Raw genomic sequence first — 22,598 nt, forward strand, 5'->3', positions numbered from 1 at the left:
GAAGTCAATTTTCCACTTGGCCCTCTCCCGTTTCATGGTATCCAATTTACCCTGGTTCATTCCTCAAACATTCCACATTGCCACCCATGTGTTTTGGTGCAGCTTTACCAACGTGTGTTAGATTTACCCCAGGTGCACCAGTGATGCCTTGACTACTCCCTGCAGGTGCTTGCTTCCCTAGTAGCTTGTTGGATAGCTTCTGACCTGGGAGTCCTATCATTGACACCATATCTCCATGATGGCAAACCTATGGCACGCATGCCCAAAGTGGCACACGAAGCCATGTCTCCCGGCACGCGTGACCTCACCTGTTTGTCTTCCTGGTTCCTGACATGCATGCACAGGCCACGATCAGCTGTCCTTTGCTGGTACTGCAGTGATGAAAACCGGTGTGCACATGCATGCCGGCCAGCTGATTATTGGGTGCGCATGAGCAACAGAACCTGGAAGTTCTACTTTTCCAGAGCACGATCCCTTCGCGTGCACGGGAGTGCTGAAAACCAGCCTGTGCATGCGCGCTGGCCAGCAAATAGTCAGGCGTGCATGTGCGTTAGAACCCCGAAGTTTGGCTTTTCTGGAGCGTGGTGCTGACGAGCGTGTGTGCACCGTTTCTGTGCAAACTTTTCAGCACTTGGTGCTGAAAAGGTTCGCCATCACTGCCATATCTGATTCATTTGCGAGGCTTCCTATAACATATTTTGGGTTTTATAAGATAGGTTGCCAGGTTTTATCTCGGCCATCCCCATTTATCCAGGCTTGGGACCAGCAAACAAATCCATGGTTCTGTGTGTGTGTGTGTGCGTGTGTTTGCACGCACGCGCGTGTGTGCGTGCACATGCCCCCCTGCCTGCCTGCCTAGAACTTACCAATTATGTGGCAGCACTAAGTTGAATGTCACAGGCTATCAGGTTGGACCATATTTGTACTAGCTGGAAATCCCGTGGATGTATATCAAACTGGAAGTCGACAATAAATCTACTTCCATATTATTCCTGAAAACAATGTAAGGGGGAAGGGGGGGAGGAGGAGGAGAGGAAAGAGGAGGAGGAGGAGGAGGAGGAAGAAGAAGAAGAAGAAGAAGAAGAAGAAATAATAATCACTGGAAGCTGTCAAGAAGAGTCTGGACTGTCATCTGCCAGAAATGGGTGTAGGGTCTCCTGCTTGGGTGGGGGTTTGGACTAGATGACCTATAAGGTCCCTTCCAGCTCTGTTAATCTGTAATAAGGAGCAGAAGAAGAGGAGAAGAGGAGGAAGAGGAGAGAGAGGGAGGAGAAGGAGATAGGTGTATGGATTTTTAATCCTTAAACTTATCTCAGATATCTTGTAATATTTTTATAATGCTAGGGCTTATACTGTTGTTTTCATCTGTTTCAGGCCTCAAAAACTCTGGAAGACACTACCCCTTCAATATCTAGTCGTAGTCAAAAGAGACTATTAGATATTTAAACAAGAACCTTCTGAACCTCTAGTTGACCACAATACAGCCTAGCCCTCTGGTTCTTTGCTAGCATGTTTTGGACATACTATGTGGAAATGCAACTCCCTTGAGAAGTTCAGGATGCTTGGAAAAAATGGGAGAAAGAAGAAGAGACAAGCCACAGTTACAGCAGCAGTGAATGCACCAGTGAGAGGTCAAATTGAAAACAGATAATTCTGGGCAGATTCTAACCATGTATTCAAATTTGAAATGTATTTGTTTATGAAATTTGTTTATGAAATTTGTTTGCTGCCCATCTTGCCACCCATCTTGGTTGGATGGACACTTAATTATGTGTATCTGTATTTGAGAAAAATAGAGTAAGTGGGTATTAGGAGGGGCAAGCTCATATATGATGAGTAGGAGGTATTATTTGGGAGACTTACGATCAGCAGCTGTGCCAAATGCCTGAAGAATTGTGTCTCAGTTGGCACAGATGCTTGAACTCACTGGCTGAAGGACTTTGAAATTGTTTAGGGTCATTACAAATGGAGGAGCAAGTGACAAGTATTTATGTGAGAAAGATTTGGTAAGTGGCTGCTGACCTTAATTTAAAAAACTGCCAGTAACAAAGAAACCCTCAGAATAATATTGGCACACTTTATAATGGTACAACCAAGTTCTCCAAAACATCAATTCCCTTCCTCCAAAATACTTTTCCAGATCAGGTTTACAGCCCATAGGTGTATGCTGCTAGGCTACCTCCAGCAAGGGCCTACTTTGTTAAGTAAAATAGGTCACCATGAATATTTCACAGGCATCTGATAAATAATTCATCCCCAAATTCAGTAGGGGGTTGATCCTATAGAGTAATTAGTTAACTTCCCTAGGAGTGGATGTAGGGCCAAGGGAGCCTGGCTTCACCAGCATCTCCTGCTCATACGTCTCCCTTCCACCTGGGGTTTAGAAACAGACTGAGAAGCTGCCATTGAAGTTGCCTTTGTTGTTTCTGCATGAAGCTCAAAAGTAAGTCAGCTCTGGGCTATAGACCACGCAGTTTTAAATCTTTGAACATATTATAAGAGTATTTCTGGGCATAAACCAAAGCTCTTCTGAACAGCCAAAGCCCCCTCCCCTCCCTTTCTCCTGGGATTAGCATTCCAGGTTCCCAGAATGAATTAAATTCACTAAAATGACCTGCCAAGGAGATTGCTAGCATAGCAGGGACTTTTAAAGCCTTTCTATGACATCATTTTCTTTGACTTGAAAATAAAGGCAGTGATTAATTTCAGCTTTACAAATTCCCTGCGATGAGAAGTAGGGTGGATCCAGTCCAAAGTAGAGGGAACTAATAACAGGGTTTGGTACTAAAGACTGTGTTCAAACAGCAGAAACGTTGCTGAAAACCAGGACATTCTGTAATGTTCATGCTCCCCCACTACCCAGACAGACAGTATGCTATAAGTAAAGAGCAAGGGTATGGGTATTGCAGTTACTTGTTGCCAACCTAGGCAAAAGATGTGGCATGTGACTAAATCTGGGTGGGAGAGGTTCCTTTCTACCCCCTAATATGGAAAACCAGACAGACTTCAAGGCATGCCTGGAATTTTACTGGCTGCAGCTCTGCTGTATTGAGTTCCCAGCACTGATAATATTCCAGGAGTCATTTTTAGTGGTGACACTTGAACATGATAAATTAAAGGAGTGCAGGAAGGCAGTTTGGAAGTGAGTTATAGACTAGCGGGGGGAGGCATAGAACTAGAATTTCCCCCAGGGGCCCTTTGTTGGGGTTTTTATCTCTGGGAATTGCAAGTCTTAAATGACACGTTTTGTTGTACTTCCCATTGAGCAAGATGGAAACAAGCCAAGTACAGTTATAATAACTTAGATTCAAAATTCTACGTCCATAGTTTGACGTGGACTGCCCTGGTTTTCCTGGAAGTGTTCCAAAGCAGCTTTGACCCTTCAATAAAGGTTAGGAGCCTCAAATGGCCCTGTTTTGAGTGTGAAGCACTTCCAGAATAGTGAGGAGAGCATTGGAAAACTTCCAATAAGGTTGGAACAACCTGACGTAAAATCAAAACAGCCACAGACAACATGAAACTTTACAAATGTTTTTTTCACCTTCCCAGGGCTTAGCATTTGGCAGCCATCGCCGCCCCCCCCCCACTTAAGACTTTTTAATTCACTTTGAATAATCAGCTCTGATTCCTTGATTAAAGTAGGAAGCATTATCTCCAGGCGTGGGACAGTAAGCAGATGCAATGAGAAGATGATGGCTACTTTGGTGAGAATAATGGTATGTGTAAATCAAATAGGCCTGTCAGTATTGGACTAGAATCTGGGAGGCCCAGCTCCAAATCCACAGTCCGCCACGGATGCTTTTGGGCAGGATTGTTGCAAGGGTAAAACAAATGTAGGATGCTTGGGTACTTGGAGGAAAGACAAATAAATACTAATAAATCGTCTGCTGCCTTTGAGTAAAAGCAAGTTCTGTTGGAGGGAGTTGAGCTGAATCCTCTTTCAATGCTGCTCTGCTGTTTTTTTACTTTTGTCATTGGCTTTAATAGGAGGTAGCTTTATGCCCCTTTGCTTAATCTCAGCCTTTTTCTATTGGAAGTTCTGCTACTTGAACTTTTTTTTGTTTTTTTGTTTTTCCTGTTTGGCCTCTATTCACATCCTCCTCCTATCTTAGTTAGGGTCTGTTTTGATTGCAACTACACATCTGCATCATGGTCACCCTCTTTCTTCCTACCACATATTCTTGAGTAACTATATATACCAGTCAAAAGACACAGCCCTGCTAGCCATGTTCCTGCAAATATCTGATGGGGTTTTCTTGCTTTCTTTTTGGTAGGGCATCATTAGGAAAAGATTAAAAACATGGTCTGATGATATTGTTACTGACAGCGGGGACAGAGTTGATACAGACAGTAGTTAATGGAAAAGGAAGCTGGGTCAGCATATGAGAGGCATGGCCCCTCTGGCTCTGCTCCAGTGCTTTGTTGGTACTTGTTTGGCAAGGGATAACGGGGGCTGCCAGATAAAGATGCCCGCCCAGGTGTGCCACTGGCAAGACCCTGTGGAGTGTATGCAGCTTGGAAGGGGTGCATTCTCATCCATCCCAAAGCCTGCCTAAAATAAACGTGTTTGCCTTTGAACTTGCCACATTGTGGATTTGTACGTGTGCATGTGTGTTTCGTCTTGGATCTCCTCTTGTTTCCTTTGGCTGCTTTTTTTTACACGGATTGTGAGAAAACGTACGGCTATTTGCAGCGCAGCAAAGCGATAGAATCTTCCTATAAGTAAATGAGGCTGTTTGGTTAGCAGATTTCCTTTGCCCATCTTCCCTGTTGTGCTTTTGCAGAGGTCTGCAAAGAGTCTCTCACTGCACACAGAGGGTGTTCTCTGGCACGCAGAATCCACTCTTGTGCACGACCCATAATAACCGCAATGGTTGGTAGCAGGGTGAAATCACAGTAACTTCTGCGTGAAAGATAGCAAGCCAAGCCAAGTAATTGCACTTCCTGAGTCATTGCTGAGGCTGTGGGCTACAGTTCTTCTCCAGTGGAAACATGCTATGCATACTAACCTCGCTGCAGAGCTCCCTGAATCAATGACAAAACAGCTAAGCATTCCTCTGTTGCATGCTTCACAGTGAGTGAAAGAACTAGATGGATGGGGATCATTCTAAGAATCTTGTGTCGTCTCAAGGTAACAATGGTGGAAGCAAGTTGTTGTCCGATCTATAATGATGCTTGAAGATTAACCACTGGCTGGCTGTATTTCACTGGGCTTGTCTGGGGCAATCTGAGGCTGCAGTTTAGCACACTAAGAATCTTAATTAATGGTGTTAACCCTTGGAAGAAACATTAGTGACCATGAGAGATTGATCATTCATGTTGGCTTAATTACCACACCAGAGTTTTGAGTACTTGGGGATTTGATATGTTAAAAATTTAATTGGTCTGTAGAAGAGTGAGATTCATCACAAGGGGGAGAGAGGGCGTGCCAGCTTCAAGCCCTTTTCCTCCCCATTCAGTCGGCTAAGAACTGGTGGCTTGCTTATCCAGAGAGGCCCGAGTCCTTCAGAAGCTATTCCGTGCTTAGTCTCCTTTTTCTCCAACTAGCTTCTCAAGAGGCCATGCACGTTGTCTACAGACAATCTCCTTCGGGCTAGTTCCTTGCCATGGCTTCGTTGTCAATAATGATTCTTCCTCTTTTGTTCTTGCTGCAGGAGGGGGATTCACTAGGGGCTATGGAGAAGCTCTGCAGGCAGCTGACTTACCATCTCAGCCCCCACTCTCAGTGGCGACGCCAGGGCATGGTGAAGAGGAAGCCGCAAGCTTGGTGAGTAAACGTGGGATGGCTGGAGACCACCCTTCTGATCATAGCAGCAAGTTGGAACCTTTTGAAAAATACAAGAGGTAGCATCTATATGGAGAGGGGAATTCAAGACATTTTAAAATAGTCTTCAGTTGATCTCAAATGCCGCAGCCTGCAGGTTGGCAAATAAGTCACATAACAAAATTATAACTGTGTTGTGGGCTCTGCACTGATTACCTAGATGTTTCTATCTGAAATCCAAAATCCTGCTTTTACTGTATCTCTAAAGCCATATATGAACTCTCTCTCTCTCTCTCTGTGTGTGTGTGTGTGTGTGTCAGCATAACTCTGGAACGCCTCGAGCAATTTCAACCAAACTTGATACACAGATGACTTACTCTCTGAAAACAAATACTGTGGAGGGGGGGGGTAAGACACCCCTAACACCTTTCAGGGTGTGTGTTCTGTTAAGGTACAGCCTGTTGTGCCTTAAAATGGCTTCTGCTGTACTGCCTTAAAATGGCTTGTACTGTACAGAGCAGTGGAGTTGCCATGGTAACTGCTTCACAGTGCTCCACAAGGGGGCTCCCTCTGGTAAGGGGGAAAATCCAACATTAGAAATTAAGTTTGCTCCTGATATTTTCCCCCTATAAATAAATACCTGGGCAACACCAGGTTATCACCTAGTTGCTTATATCTTGAGAATTTCTTTTCCATATAATAGTGACCCATGCAATGCATGCTCCTTGGCCAAAACTGTTAGTGGTACCAGGTGAAGGAGGTAATGGAAATTGGGTTCGCTGTTAGCCTCTTTCTTTGGTAGACCCTGTACTTTGCTGTCTTCTTCCTGTCAAGGCTTGGCTAGTATTCATCTTGAGGGCTTCCCACAAGCTAGAAAAATGGTTTGTATTTAAGGGGGATGTGGGGAATGATACCATCTCTCTGTTGACTTATGTGAGATGGGCGACATATAAGTTTACTAAATAAATCTGTTTCTTGCTTGATGAATTTGAGATTTTTTAAACATTTTGGTTTTAATTCTGTTTTCTTTGGATTTAATTTATTGGGGTTTATTGGACTGTAAGAACCAGGTCTTTATAGCTTTATAGCTTTTTGAAAACTTAGAGGAGTGTGGGGTCAATTTAGTTTCTGGGGGAATGCTATTCTAGAGGCAACAACTGAAAAGGCCCTACGGCTTACCCAATGGGTGTTTTTTGCTGTCCCAAAGTCTCAAAATATGATCATGTGACCAGAGGAAGCGGCAACCAGTTGTAAATTTTAAGTGGTTACCAAGTGCTAGGAATGCAACCACATGCTCATGGGTGCGGTGTAGCAATTATAACTATGAAAATGGGTTGTAACTTTTTTCATCTTTGTTATAACATTGAATGATTGTTAAGCCACCAGACATAAATCAAGGACTACCTGTACACCGTGAATCCCTTGGATAACACTTTATTGCTTTTGATAGAAGAGAAGCTTTGTAGCTCACAGTTGAACCGTGGGTTCCTTGGTGATCTCTGAGCTTGGTTGTTTCTGATAATGTTACCTAATTTGGTAATGAAATGTCTACAAGAAAACAATCTAGTTGAGAGACTGCCAGGAACTTGACTTTATTGCTTATAACAATTTATTGTTAAAACCACTGCAAGTCTGCATTGTTTATGGGAGCGGTTCATATGATCAAGTCAATCTTTGAGGAAGAAAATTTTGAAATGAGTCTTGGAATACTATTTATCCAAATTTGCAATAGGTAAAATAGGCTGGATGCTTTGAGTTTCATTATCTTATAAGAACTATTAAGCTGTCATGTGGCTTGTTTATTTGAGGATAGCGTAAGCATACATTTCTGCAGGTATTAAACAATATCGAGTTTCAGATGGTAGTAAATAGCACATGAAAACAGAACCAGGACGACAAAGGGCATTTGGGAAGTAGCCAAGTTCTCTCCATCTTTTTCTCAGGTTAAGGAAAGCTGTACAGTATTCTGGGTTAGGCATAGTATTTTGCTATTACAATATTACTATTGCTATTATTATTATTATTATTATTAGGGAAAGTATTATAAGATCCAAGTGAGTGACACAAAAAAGGAACGGCAATACATATGTTCAACTCATGGACCATTATGAACCAATACACTGAGTGGAGACTTCTCATCATTTCCTGCAAAGCAGCAAGTGGGCATTTTTATTGGCATTATCCTTCGACAAAGTGGAATTTTGTCAACAGTATTAAGTATCTGGAGGTGCAGATAACTAACAATCTGAATTGGTCTCTCCACACATCATCCTTAGTGAAGCATGCAAACCATTCTCTGTGTCAGATGAGAAGAGCACACCTTTCTCCTTCTGTCCTGGCCACTTTTTACAGAGGCATGATTGAGAGTGTTTTAACAAACTGCATCATTGTTTGGTTAGGCGGCAGCAGTGCCTCAGATAGAAAGTCCATACAGAGAGTGGCAAGGACAACTGAGAAGATTATAGGAAGCTCACTTCCTGTTATTCAGGATACTACTTATAAGTGCTATGTACTTAGAGTTCAAAGCATTGTCAGATACCCTACACACCCACTTTACAGTCAGTTTCTGTTGCTCCCCTCTGGGAGGAGGTTTTGAAGTATTTCTAGCAGGACTACCAGATTCTGTAACAACCGTGTTTCCTATGCCATCCATCTGGTAAACTCGCAAGATTTATTTTTCTCACCATGTACATGTATACATCCAAACTACACTGTGTTGTTTCTCTGTGTCATGTAATATATGTAGGTATATGCATATTTTTGTATGTATTTATTCATTTGTTTATTCATTCCTTTATTCATTCATTCTTTCTTTTATTCTTTCATGGTGTATATTGGAGGTGGCGACCATTTGAAAGCTGTATGCAACAAGATTTCATTTTAATGTATGTTGATTAGTGATTCAAAGCGACAATAAAGTTACTGTATTCTATTGCCAACCATGCTGAATTTCCCAGCTCCACATTCTTTATGTACCTTTCCCAAAGCCTCTTGATTGATGCCTGTCTAGGTGTCATTTTTGACAACCAGTAGTCTAGGCAAGGTCTTGAACTGGGGCCTTGCTACTGGGTCTTGAATCAGATCTAGATCCCCACTTGAGCTGGCTTGGCAATTTTGGACTAGTCACAATCTTGCAAACCTTACAAGATGGTGATTTGTCAGGATAAAATTAGGAGAAGAACCTCATACGTGATGCCTTGAGCTTTTAGAGGAACAAAGTACAAATAGAACGACCATAATAACTTAATAAGAGACTAAAAGCAGCCAGACATCTCCCCCTGCAGGCTGCCCACTGCTGATTAAATACAGACCTTTCCTTCCTCAACTTCTGTCTCTCTGCCAGAGCTTGGTTTTTTTTGTCCATTGCCATGATCTGCACAACCCTTGCCAGTCCAGGAAAGCTTGCAGGTGGCTTCCATCTCCCGACTGATGGAGTGGTCCTTCTACCTGGCGTTCAGCTCCCTGTCCCTTTGGCCATTTGAATGGCTTGAGACAACGCCATCCAAAAGTTTCTACTGCTCTTGCATCCAGCGATTAACCGTTTCAGTTAATTCGGCATCCAGCAAAAGGAGGAAAGTGCCTAACAAAGACTACATTACAGAGACATGGCTGCACTTTAAAGGAGAGGAAGCGTAAATGAAAGAGTTGCGTTGTGTGTTTTTAATTACCAGTCTCACTCTCGGTTTGCTGTTTTGTCAAATTGTAATGGATTTTATTATTTCCATTTGGAGATGCGAGTAAATCCCCTGAAGGGCTTTTCCTTGGAAGTTGCTAAAGCCAGTTAAAAATTAAGCCTAGGCAACCCCATGCCTCTAGGGAGGTGCTTTGGGCCACAGAGGTGTTACTGCCTCATCAAGACCCTTTGCTTCTCTCCACATCCAGTAGTCCCAGGAGACTTTTGTGCCTATGTTGACAAGTGGAACTGCCAAAGGGAATTGCAAAAGCGCCGTGAAGAGGAGGCTGTTGGCACCTTTGCTCCTGGATGTGGGGTGGAGAGCTAGGGCACAAAGCAGCTTTGAAGAGATGCTTTTGCATGAACCTTCAAAGGGAAATATTCCTTTGAAGCTTTCCACAGCTATGTGAGAGGCTTAGTGGCTGCATTCACACAGCATGCTGAATTAACTTTAACCTTGGTGATTGGATTGGATTATTGTTTAGGGTATTGTGCAGTCCCAGCATCTTTGGTTAGTATATAATTTGTTGCATTGTTTAAAAACACAGAAAATGGGTTAATTTACTTACCAGGTCAGGCAAATTGTGTGAACCCAGCCCATAAGTGCTTCCTGTAGATCCCCCACCCCACCCCTTACAGTAGAAAGTCAAACTCGATTTCATTGAGGGCTGCATCAGGGTTGTGTTTGATCTTGAGGGGCCAGAGTGGGTGTGGCCAGGGTGGGTATGGCCAGTTCAAAGTCACTTGTGTCAGGGGCGCCTGTGATGGCCCGAATGCTCTGCCAGAGGCTCCCGAGCTCCATTTTCAGCTGTGATGGCTTCCTGCAACGCTCTGCCAGCAAAAACGGAGCTTGGGAGGGCGGCCCATGGCCTTCGTGAGCTCCATTTTTTCTGGAAGAGGCACTGTGGGCCAGGCTTTGCTGTTTCCATGGCGGCCCTATGGGCCAGATCTAAGCCTCCCAGGGGCCGAATCCAGCCCCAGGGCTTTGAGTTTGACACTCCTGCCTCACAGGATTGTAAAATAAACTAATTCCCAGCTGTGTCCACATGGCTTGATTAAAGAAGTTAAGATGCTGCTGCAGCTGTCATGTTGACTTTTTTTAAAACTATATCTTGTGGCATTTGTTCAGTAGAGATGAGCTGTTAAAGGAACTTGGTATGTTTAAGTTACAGAACAGAAGGCTAAGGGGAGATAGGATAACAGCCTTTCAATATTATACATGATGGGATGTCACAGGGAAGAAGGAGTAGATTTATTTTCTCTAGCACCCGAGGACATCACAAGAACTGAGAGAGGAAGTTGACTGCGAGGGATCCAAATTTGTATTTAGGATGAATTTCCTAACTCTGAGAGTTATTAAGTAATGGAACAGTTTACCTCCTAGTTTCATTGCTCCATCATTGGGATTTTCATGAAAGACTGGGCAGAGGGTAAATCTAGAAGAGTCTAAGGTTTGTTCCAATGCTATGAGTCCAGGGTTGTTAAGGATTTTCTGAAAGATTCAGCAGAATCAGTACCACCCTAACTTTAGTTAGTATATCCCAAAAGCTGCAATAGAAAAGACACTTATTTTGTACTCCCTGATCTAGGAAGCACTAGAAAGCGTAGAAGAAAAATGGCAATTAAGAAATAAACTCGGCCAGTGTCAACGGCAAGCAGTTTTCCCCCTTTCTGCCAGAATTTACTGAATTGATTTGGGGTTGTTTTTTTTTTCTGGAAGAATGTTCAAATGTCATCTAGTCCAACCTTCTTGCCAATTAAAGATTTTTAGTACTATAGCATTCCTTGAAAGCTGGCAATTGAGCCTTTCCTTAAAAAAACTACAATGAAGCCAGAACCATTAGTTTCAAAGTAGCCTCCTCCATTGTCAAACATCTCATATTGTGTGGAAGCTGTTCCTAATACCTCATCTAAATATCTTACCATGTGAATCCTTAGTTTTAAATACCAAGCCTAATCTTTTGGAATAACAGAAAGTAGGTTTGCCTCGTAATCTGTAAGAAAGCTTCTCAGATGTGGACAACCATTTAAATATGAGCCAGCAACTTTCAACTTTAATAAGAAGATTTGTATGCCGCCCACTCCCTTGGGACTCTGGGCGGCTCACAACAAAAGTAAAAACACATAAAATATTAAAAATACAATTATTAAAAATAAGATATCATCCATTCAATCAAGTGGGGCTGGATGTTAATCAACAGCCCCAGGCCTGCCGGAACAGCTAGGTCTTGGTCACTTTACGGAAGGCCGGGAGAGTGGTAAGGGTCCGGATCTCTGCGGGCAGCTCGTTCCACAAGGCCGGTGCAGCTACAGAGAAGGCCCTCCCTCGGGGAGCCGCCAGCCGGCAGATAGGGCCGCAACCAGGCGAACCTGGGCAAAGGCCCCCCTGGTCACAGCTGACAAATGGTGTTCTAACGTCAGCTGTGGATCCAGGAGGACACCCAAATTGCGGGCCCTCTCCGAGGGGTGTATAACTTCACCCCCCAGGCTAAGAGGTGGAATGTCTGGACCATCTTTGGGAGGCAACATCAATAGCCACTTGGTCTTGTCTGGATTGAGTGCAAGCTTGTTTGCTCCCATGCAGACCCTGACAGCCTCCAGGCACTGGCACATCACTTCAACTGCTTCGCTGAGTTGGCACGGGGCGGACAGATACAATTGAGTATCGTCCGCATATTGATGATATTTAATCCCGTGCCGGCGTATGATCTCACCCAGCAGCTTCATGTAGATATTAAATAGGAGGGGGGACAGGACCGAGCCCTGCGGCACCCCATATTTGAGGAGCCTAGGGGTCAATCTCTGTCCTCCAACCAACACCGACTGCGACCTGTCAGAGAGGTAAGAGGAGAACCACCTTAAGACGGTGCCTCCCACTCCTATCTCGCATAACCATCGCAGAAGGATACCATGTTCGATGGTATCGAAGGCCGCTGAGAGGTCAAGAAGCACTAGGATAGAGGAATGTCCTCTATCCCTGGCCCGCCAGAGATCATCGATCAGCGCAACCAAAGCAGTTTCGGTGCCGTAACCAGGCCTGAAACCCGACTAAAAGGGATCCAGATAATCTGTTTCATCCAAGGTCTGTCAGAGTTGAAAGGCCACCACCTTCTCGACAACCTTCCCCACGAAGGGGAGGTTGGAGACTGGGCGCAGCAGCTGCGAAAAAAGCCAACACAGTTCTAGGCTACATAAACAGAGTGATAGAATCAAGATCACGTGAAGTGTTAATACCACTTTATAATGCCTTGGTAAGGCCACACTTGGCATACTGCATTCAGTTTTGGTCGCCACAATGTAGAAAAGATGTAGAGACTCTAGAAATAGTGCAGAGAAGAGCAACAAAGATGATTAGGGGACGAGACTAAAACATATGAAGAACGGTTGCTGGAATAGGGTATGTCTAGTTTAATGAAAAGAAGGACTAGGGGAGACATGATAGCAGTGTTCCAATATCTCAGGGGTTGCCATAAAGAAGAGGGAGTCAAACTATTCTCCAAGGCACCTGAGGATAGAACAAGAAGCAATGGGTGGGAACTAATCAAGGAGAGAAGCAACTTAGAACTGAGGAGAAATTTCCTGACAGTTACAACAATTAATCAGTGGAACAGCTTGCCTCCAGAAGTTGTGAATTCCCCAACACTGGAAGTCTTTAAGAAGATGTTGGATAGCCATTTGTCTGAAACGGTATAAGGTTTCCTGCCTAGGCAGGGGGTTGGACTAGAAGACCTCCAAGGTCCCTTCCAACTCTGCTATTGTATTGTAAGATATCTGAGGATGTTTATGCCTGTTACTCATGTCTTCTCCGAGTTGAATTCACCTGTCTTCTTTAACCTTTCCTTGTAAGGACTTCATTTCCACTCTTGCCAGCTACACTGACCATTTCTGAACAATCCGCCTTGAGAATATTCTTCATAAATGGTAGTGCCTAGAATATATAATACATTTATGACCACAAATTGATCCCCAAACTTCTGTTGCTAAGTGAGACAGTTGTTAAGAGGATTTTGCCCCATTTTACATCATTTCTGCAGTTGTCAAGTTAGTGATTCTTAAATGAATCTGGTTTCCCCATTGTCTCTAAAAGCTTCCTAGTGGCTCTGCACAGCCATTTTGGTGAAGGGGACGAGTTTTCGGGAGGCAAAAAATGCAGTGTATAAGACGCACCCAGGTTTTCAGCCTCTTTTTTGAGGGAAAAAGGTGCGTCTTATACTCCGAAAAATACAGTAACTGTATTGCATTGAAGTCTGACCAAAGCAGAATCACGTGTCATAGTATGGGCAGTGTTGTTCTGTTGCTTCACCAAGAAGCTTTCTGAGTCAGGCTTGTCTGTTGTTGTTGTTAGTTGCGAAGTTGTGTCTGACCCATCGCGACTCCATGGACAACGTTCCTCCAGGCCTTCCTGTCCTCAACCATCCCCCAGAGTCCACTTAAACTCATACTGCTTCAGTAACTCTAGCCAGCCACCTCATTCTCTGTTGTCCCCTTCTTCTTCTGCCTTCAATCTTTCCCAGCATTAGACTCTTCTCCAGCAACTCCTTCCTTCTCATTAGGTGGCCAGAGTATTTGAGTTTCACCTTCAGGATCTGACCTTCCAAAGAGCAGTCAGGGTTGATCTCCTCTAGGACTTACTGGTTTGATTGCCTTGCAGTTCAAGGGACTTGCAGAAGTCTTCTCCAGCACCATAGTTCAAAGGCCTCAATTCTTTAGTGCTCAGCCTTTCTTATGGTCCAACTTTCACAGCCATACATTGCAACTGGGAAAACCACAGCCTTGACTATACACACTTTTGTTGGCAGGGTAATGTCTCTGCTTTTTAGTATTTTAATTTCTTGGTTTCATTTGTCTGAGGTTCTGTAAAAACTACTACAATCTTTCCACATGTACTACTTTCAGAACAGGTGTCACTCACCATGAATTACTGCATCTGTCTGGATGAAGAACCTGTTAGATTTTGTCCAGTTCTGTGAACACAAAGTATTTTCAGTCCTAAAGTATTTTAAACTTTTCCAGCTTGGTATTATATGTAACTTTGATGAACATTCCTTCCATTCTTTTATCCAAATAATATTTAATTTTTATAAACAAATTCAACATTGGAATTTTGGCATACTGTGGAACCATTTCTGAACATTTAAAAAAATATAATATTTTAATTGTTCATGGCTCGAGTTGTTATTGAGATGGGTGGCTACATAAGCTGATGGAATAAATAAATATATCTGTCATCAGCTATAAATCTCTCCAGCATCACCATTTCTAGTCAGCCTTTTACAAGATTGTCAACAATATCATGGGGAAACCTGTTGACAGTCTTGGTGAAACTAAAATATATTTTTTCCTTGACATTCCCTTGATCTACAAGATTAATACCTTTATTAATTGCATTTAGTGAATGATACTCCTCGTTTTTTTTAACTCATAATTAATATTTAACTATGTTAAACATGTTGAAGAGGTGTTATTAAGCATCCTCAGAAAATGAAGCCTCTAGGCGTCTGTGTTGATTTGTACAACTGTTGTTATTGTTAGTACATTCTTAAGCAGGTGGGTGGGGGAATAATTAGCCTTTGCAGATCCTATTGAGTACAGCTCAGCAAATTTGTGGATTTGAAATGGCACCTGTAGTCAAAGTAAATCCATTCCACTCCAATCTGAGGCTTTTCTTTTTTCAAAGAAAAGCAGATATGGGACTCTCCCGTTGAAAAGAGAATTGTGAGGGAAGGAGCTTAATCTTTCCATTTTCTTCAAAAACACTTCATTGTTGAAAAGCCCATCCTCCCTTTTGGTTGACAAAGAAACCTCCTGCATAGGTAACACAGAGGGGTGGGCTGGATGACCTTCAAGTGAGCTTTTTATTTTATTACTCGATGAAAAACATTTAACAGAAGTCTAGGAAGCCAACAATATTTGTTAATAGCTGTTCTTTGTTTCCTACAATCTGCCCCCCCCTCCCACCATGTACTACCGTAATCAATTCTTGCAGTTGAAAAGATTTTTTGTGCTAACTCAGCTTTCAGCCATAATAGGTTATCTCTGTAAATAGGACAGAATGAATGTAAAGTAGCATTTAATTTGCTTTTTCTTGCCTGGAAAAAAAAGCAGTGCTATACAGGTTGAGCATTATTTTTCTTCAAAATGGTTGCCTCTTTCTGTTTTGTAAATCAGCCAAAGCCTATTCTATTTCTACGTTACAGTGCAGAGTGAATCTGTGAAGACAAGGGTCATTAACCAGTTTGGTGATCTGTGGCTTTTTCCATGATTGAAAATATTTATGTGTTATGTCATAACCATCTGATTTGTGTGTACACACTGTTTTAGCCTTGGATATAATGCATTCACCTCTCTCATAAACCCGAAGCTTTTTTTCCAACAGCTATTGCTCTGTGCAAAGGAAGATTAAAAAGGAGAAATGAAATGTGCCAGCTTAGAGCTGTAAAAATCAAGTTTATAGAGTGTAATACATACACACAGTAAATCTCTATCTTTTTCATTATTATTTTTAAGAGATGTTGCTTATTTACTGGGTAAAATGTAAGAGGCCAATGGCTCCTATGAGAACGATTACTTTATTTATGATAATTTTTTACACCTACTTCCCTCATATTATTTTAATCTTAGTTTAGATACATCAAAAGATTAATTTCTATTTGTTTTTAAAAATCACCCTTTTGCTCTTGTAATTGCAAACATTTTGAAATTCCTCCTGGGACAATTCATTTCCAAATCTTGGCAGGATATGGGCTTGCAGATGTTACACAATTTTGGTATTTAGTTTTTAGTCGTCAACAAGACGATATCGTACTTTGTTTTAAAAATAACACTAGCAAACAGCTCTGTTTCTGTAAACTTATAATCTGAGTCACAAATACAGCAGGAGCTTTACCCAAAGTTTTCAACACATTTCTAATTAAATACAAAGGCGTTTTAATATAAACCATACACATTAACTAAACATGTTTATTGTATACACAGTAAGAAATATAATCTATAAAACATTACTTTATAAAGTTTCATTTTAAGCTGAAGTCCAGGACTTCTCCAAATGTTACTAAACTACAATTCATAAAACCCTAGCCAACAATGAAAAATGTTAGAAATTGAAGTTCAATTAATAATTTAGAGGTTATTGGTTCCCTATTTCTGCTTTAATCATTATTTCCATGTGAAGAGTAGTTCTCATTAAACATGCAATCCTGTATAGTAAACACTTTATAAAAACAACAAAAAAACTATAAGAACAAAAATCATACAGTGACATTTGAGAATTACATTAAGATTATATGATGATAAAACAGTATACTATGTTTAAAACCCTGCTAGTATCTAAAAAAATGCTGCATAGAGGAGGTTTTACAATCCCTGTACTGCTATCAAAGATCCTTTTTCAAGCACCTGCCAAGATAATCTATTGAATTGATAGAATTTATGACAATTTATGATGACAGTCATAAATAATAGGCAGGTCGATATAGAACAAAGTGATCCTTTTAGATATCTTAGCCTCACACTGGACGTCTGCCAAAGAACAAACTGGTGAAGTTGGTCTATGAAATGCATTTGAGGTTAAGTATTATTCCAACAGAGGAATAAATAGGAATCTAATGTATCAATGAAATGACCTTCTTTTTGGCCTTGCATATCCATAAATAATACACAATTTATAGTAATTTACTTATAATATGTGCTTAAGATTTTTATATTTGATGCAGTAATGTAATTTTTTTTAATGTATCACAGTTCCTGAATTTTAGCAAACCTATATTTTCGTAGATAAACATAAATAACTGTATTACCTTTTTAGATTTTTACTATAGTAGCTACATGTAGAATCTTGAGCACTTTATCTTAATTTTGTAAGCTAAGCAGGGTTGGGCCTGATTAACATCTGCGTGACAGAGTAGAAGATAGCAGTAGCAAAACACTGTATTGCTGAAAAGAAAAGCACATCTATGTGTCCCAAAATCCACTAGGAGTCAGGTTTGACTTCAAGAAATTTTACTGTTGATCTGTATAGATATCTGTGCCACCTTTTCAGTGATTTGGGCTATTCCCCTAACTTAAATTGAACCAGATATACTTCAGGAAGTAATTTTTTTTCCATTTCATCAGATTGTACCAAAATTTTGAAATTGTGAAAAATCTATAGAAATAATCAAAAGCTATTTCTATGAAGAAATTTGTGCATTCATTTCTGATCCGAAAATATAAATAGGAAAGTAGAAAGAAGAGAAAAATCCCTTCTCCTTTTCATTATAAATAAAGAATTCTATTCTAGTTCTTATTGGTATCATAAGATTAATTAGATAAATATCTTAAACCTATCATTTCTGATCCTTTTGCAGTTGGTGTGTGTGTTTGTGTGTGTGTGTGTGTGTGTGTGTGTGTGTGTGTGTGGTTTTTGCAGTTTCAACTTTGCCAAATTACAAATAGATACGAAGCTGTGTTTATGTTTTAATATTGGTGTTTCAGCATGAATCTACTCTTGGCCAATTGACTAGGCCAAGGGGTGGATAATGTGTGTTGAACTCCCATGTTCCTGAGCTAATTTTCAGCATCTTTTACCAATGATTATGCTGGGTATGGCTATTCAGCAACATCTGGAAGGCTGTAATTTTTATAGACTAGGAGGAAATAAAGTGCAGCGGGTATTCTAACGCTGCTGTGAACTTAAGATTTTTAAATGATTTTTGCATCTGCTTGTGGATGTACATTAATGAGTATAGATTTTAAGGCCCTGACATGAGTGATGGTGAGCTGGCCATGCCCACCCCAGCCCCTGAGGTCAAACACAACCCTGATGCAGACCTCAATGAACTCGGTAATAGGATAAAGACCATGTTAATGGTAGTACTATGTATTCTCACAACATGCTAATCCATAATAATTTAACCTGGTTTAGCTCACACTGAATGGCAGGACGAAATTCTAGTTTGGTTCAGAATACTGTGCAAGTTTCTTCCTAAAGAAATACAATATATATGGCATCTCTGCCACAACCATTTTCCTTATTTGTAAATGTTTTTTTTTTAAACAGACCATTTGCACAGTGCTTTAACTGATACTTTGGGATTTTTTAAATTCTACGATTATTCCATTATGATCATTTTTTCTGTAAGGCAATTTAGTATTTTATTTTAAACTAGGCGATAAGATGCAACCGTTGGGAGTCTCAAACAGTGAAGAAACAAGTAAAATGAGAGTTTGCTCCTATTAACTAGGTCTCTGAGTATATTTGCTAAAGCATCTAAATGGAACCCTCCAAGAATCAGAACACTGGAGTCTAATTGATCTTCTTTCTCAACTTTTAAGGTCTCTGCTAGTATCAGTTAAGATTCTAGAAAGGTTTTCATAACCTTTTTTTCTTGATGTCCTCTATTTGCATTTCTGAATTGCTGCTTCTGCAAGCATAGTGTTTTATGATGCTCACCTTGTTGCAATGCAGTGGTTTCACTGCTTTTGGTGTGAGTCACTAAGGTTCCCCCCCCCCCTACCAAAGGAGGGAAGCTCTGTGCCTGCCCATGTCTCTGTATAATACATGGTGGGGGGGGAGCTGATTTGATTCCAGGTGGTAATTTCAGATTTCACAACTCAACTCTGTGCTGAAATAACAAGAGAAAAGGGGAACTAATCTCAGCAAACCTTGCACTCCCTTAGACTCATAGAAATGGGCCTCCTTGTCCCCCTCCCCCAACCATTTAAGCAAAAATCCAAAATGAGGCATTTTCAACCAATATTCATCCTGTTTGTGCTTGGATATTCAGCAATGGGCCCTCATCTTTTTTTTGGTGACTGGTTCTATTGTTCGAACTGCTGTCCTGAAGTTCTTAAAATTTAGTGGGAAGCTACCGTAAGTAGCTTACTGTGGGATACAGCAGTTGCATTGTGAATCCTACACTCTGGGATGATAGGGAAGGTATTTTGAATTTTAAATACCACCCTTTCAAGTATTTGGCACCAGTATATCTTACCTGTCTTCTCAAGACAATAAAAGCCATCCCTTTTATTGGATGTTTCTTATGCTTAAGTAATCCTATGCCTTTATTAAGCTTTATATTGTCAGATACCCTTTAAAAGCATTAGAGAAATAATCTGCTTCCCTTGTATGGTTTCCTGTTTTAAACAGAGACTGCTACTTAATAGGCTTGGTGCTTTATTTGTCCTGTTGGTATGAATTTTATTGAAAAGAAAATGATTTCACATATACATACATACACACACACAAACAGATGTGGGTGCCTGTTATATAAATATTGTTTTTTATGGAAATGTTCTCCCAAAGACCAAATCATTATGAATTGTACATTAATTGTACATTAACGTACATTAAGTGTACATTAACATAAACACAATTTTAATATTGCTTTGTGTGAATGACTTGCCATGATACAAATCCAGCCTATTTGCTTAATAGCTCCGTGTATTGTACAAACCCCCCAAATGGGCTGGTAATCAAGTAAATGCTATGGATGTAGTCATTGAGTATCATATATTAACAAACTTGACTGCAGTATCCCCTAGAAAAATTACTGCCTTGGATGGATTCATTCCATTTACTCCTGGCTGAATTATGAAGTTATTGTCAAAATAATTTTCCTAGTCAGAATTGACTTTATAGCTGTTAAGATAAACTGGAAACGAATGAATAATTTCCATTTTTCATTGTTTTGCAGTTTGAAAACGATCTTGGTGGGGAATCCTCAGGACAACACTGTGGACTTGTCTGGCATCCCTTTGACCATGAAGGAATTAGACAGAGTTATCTCGTACCTCCAGCACAGCTCTGAATATATTGAAAATGTGGAGCTTTGCTTCACTGAGATGACAGATGAAACATTCCTCCAGCTTTTGCCAGTTCTCAGTGCCCTACCTCGTCTCACAACTCTTTCCCTTAATGGCAACAGGCTTACAAAAGCCGTTCTCCGGGACCTGACCGAAGCATTGAAGGACACCAGAAACTTCCCCAGCATGACTTGGATTGATCTGGGCAATAATGTGGACATATTCTCTCTGCCGCAGCCTTTTCTGGTTAGCCTTAAGAAACGAAGCCCTACCCAAAGCAATCTCCCAACTATTCTTGAATTTGGTGAAAGTCAAGTGAGTGACCTTGAGAGCCAAGAAGGTCTTTCCTCACAGGATGAAGACCAAAATGATGGCCTGGAAGACACGAAGCCCAGGCAGGTATGGACAGGTGAAGCTATTGAGGTTAAGCTGCTGCCAAATGAATCTACAAATCAAGAACATTTGTTTCAGACATGAAATAAAGAGTTCTCTCTCATTTGTCTAGGTCCCTAGGATGTGCCAAATGGATCCTTTATAACCACAAAGGATCTTGGCTAGTTTATGCTAATGAAGCTCTCTTCAAATAAAAACTTTTAATTCCTTAACTTGCAGGACCAAAATGGGGAGACCAAATTACAATTGGCTCCAATTCACATATTAATGATCCGCTACAATCTGAACCATTATGTAGAATTCTACTGGAAGGGATTATTTATGCCAATCCTAACTACTTGCTCAGTGCAGTATCCAAATCAAAGCATCCCTTTAACTCCTGAAACCTTGTAGTTATCACAGGGGTGATTGCTAGTTGACTGTTCAGTTGAAGGTTTAAGAAACACAAACAAAAATGCAATGCCACTATTGAGCCTGTTTTTTTCCCCCAGGTTAAACACTTTAGATGAATACACTAAATTTTCATATTAGGTATACTGGTACAAATAATTCTGTACTTGTTATAGTTTTTACTTTCCAAATCAATTACTTTGAATAGAAGCTTTACGTGAGAAAATTCCATGCTTGGATAGAAACAAAATTAATCCCATGGATTAAACAGAAACATGTTAAATCAACTCACCAAAACAAGTTTGAATGTCTCACTGAATAATCACTGCCAAGAAGGTAATCATCACTACTATACCTTCTGCATTTCATTCTCTCCCAACCAATTTATTGTCTCCTGTCCCAAATAAGCCATGGATGTGTACCTATCTCAGGTTATGCCATGAATCTGATGAATTTGGCTGAATTTGAATCCATGGGTTTTATTTGTAAAGTCTTAAGGTGGTACAAGATTGCTGGTCTTAAAATGTAATTTTTATAAATTAAAAGCAGTGTGTCAGCAGGACTGAAAAACTTGCACCTTCTGAAATCTGTCTCTAGAATGAAATGAAATAAAAATGCATTGATAGATGACACTGGTTAGTATAAATGAAAAACTCCCCATTCCCTTTAAGGGATGTGAATTGGTGGTACTTTAAAAACATGTGCCTTCCTGGTGTGTGTGGGGAGCTCCCTTTTAGGGTTAGCAAGGCCTTGGCTCTAGGCACCAGGGGATGAAATTTTGGTGGTGGCAACCCCAAGCATTTGTTGCAAGTTGCTATTACACTTTGTGAAAAAAAAATGCAGCTTTCTGGATTTCATCACTGGAGCAGAAGAGACAATAGAAATCAATTCAGCTTGATAGTGCCAATTTTTCCTGATGTTTAGGTACCTGGATTACATACTGTGGGAGCTTTAGTCACCAACCCTTTGCAGCACTTGACTGTCATGAAGTAAATGCTGGCTTTGTTGTTTTTCTGAGCTACCCATGAAGAATCTTGCCCAAATTTAACTATCATGCCAATCTCTTGTGTGAGCTTTCAACACTAGTTTTGGTACTTCATCCTGGCAGGTTTGAAGAGCGCCCTACGGCTGATACCTTTCAGAGTGGGTTGTGATTGTAATTGCTAGGACTAATCTACTTTGGGGAGGAGGTGCGACTCATCACGTGACCAATTTTCAGGATCAATGTTTTTCCCTAAAACCCCACTGTTGTTGTGCCCATTTTGAGTACTTGTATGTTTTCAGTAGTGTCAATCTGGTACTTTCATAGAAATGAACAGCTCCATATTGTCCTAGTTTGCATGTAGCTAAAGTCTTTTATATGCTTTGTCAAGAAATAAAACTTGTTTGAAAGATGGCCGTTTCTCCCTAGTGAAAATGTATTTGCAGGAATGGAAAGCTACATCTTGTGCAACTACTGAACAGTCATACAAGAAGGTGGGTAGTGAGGATAATCATGTGAAGATGCTGTCAGTTCAACCCCATTAATCCAACACAAAATATGGAGGCTTGGTTAAGTTTTTTTGGTTTCTTTTTTATGCATATAAACAGAGGGAG

The 22,598-nt window shown here is 40.9% G+C and overlaps 1 protein-coding gene across 1 annotated transcript in view; it reads left to right on the forward strand.

Moving 5' to 3' along the window:
- The window catches only part of LRRC75A (leucine rich repeat containing 75A), a 60,059-nt gene extending 37,661 nt beyond the window's left edge, over nt 1-22,398 (forward strand). Inside the window, exons 3-4 of the mRNA XM_014064947.2 lie at nt 5,655-5,767; nt 20,111-22,398. Of these exons, the coding sequence (XP_013920422.2) occupies nt 5,655-5,767; nt 20,111-20,696 (699 nt within the window). The 3' untranslated portion in view covers nt 20,697-22,398. The remainder of the gene's footprint in view (nt 1-5,654; nt 5,768-20,110) is intronic.
- Nucleotides 22,399-22,598: the final 200 nt, after the last annotated feature.

Source organism: Thamnophis sirtalis, unplaced genomic scaffold, assembly GCF_051295495.1.
Source record: "Thamnophis sirtalis isolate CommonGarterSnake01/CBP01778 unplaced genomic scaffold, rThaSir2_p1.2 scaffold_6, whole genome shotgun sequence".
Taxonomy (NCBI): domain Eukaryota; kingdom Metazoa; phylum Chordata; class Lepidosauria; order Squamata; family Natricidae; genus Thamnophis; species Thamnophis sirtalis.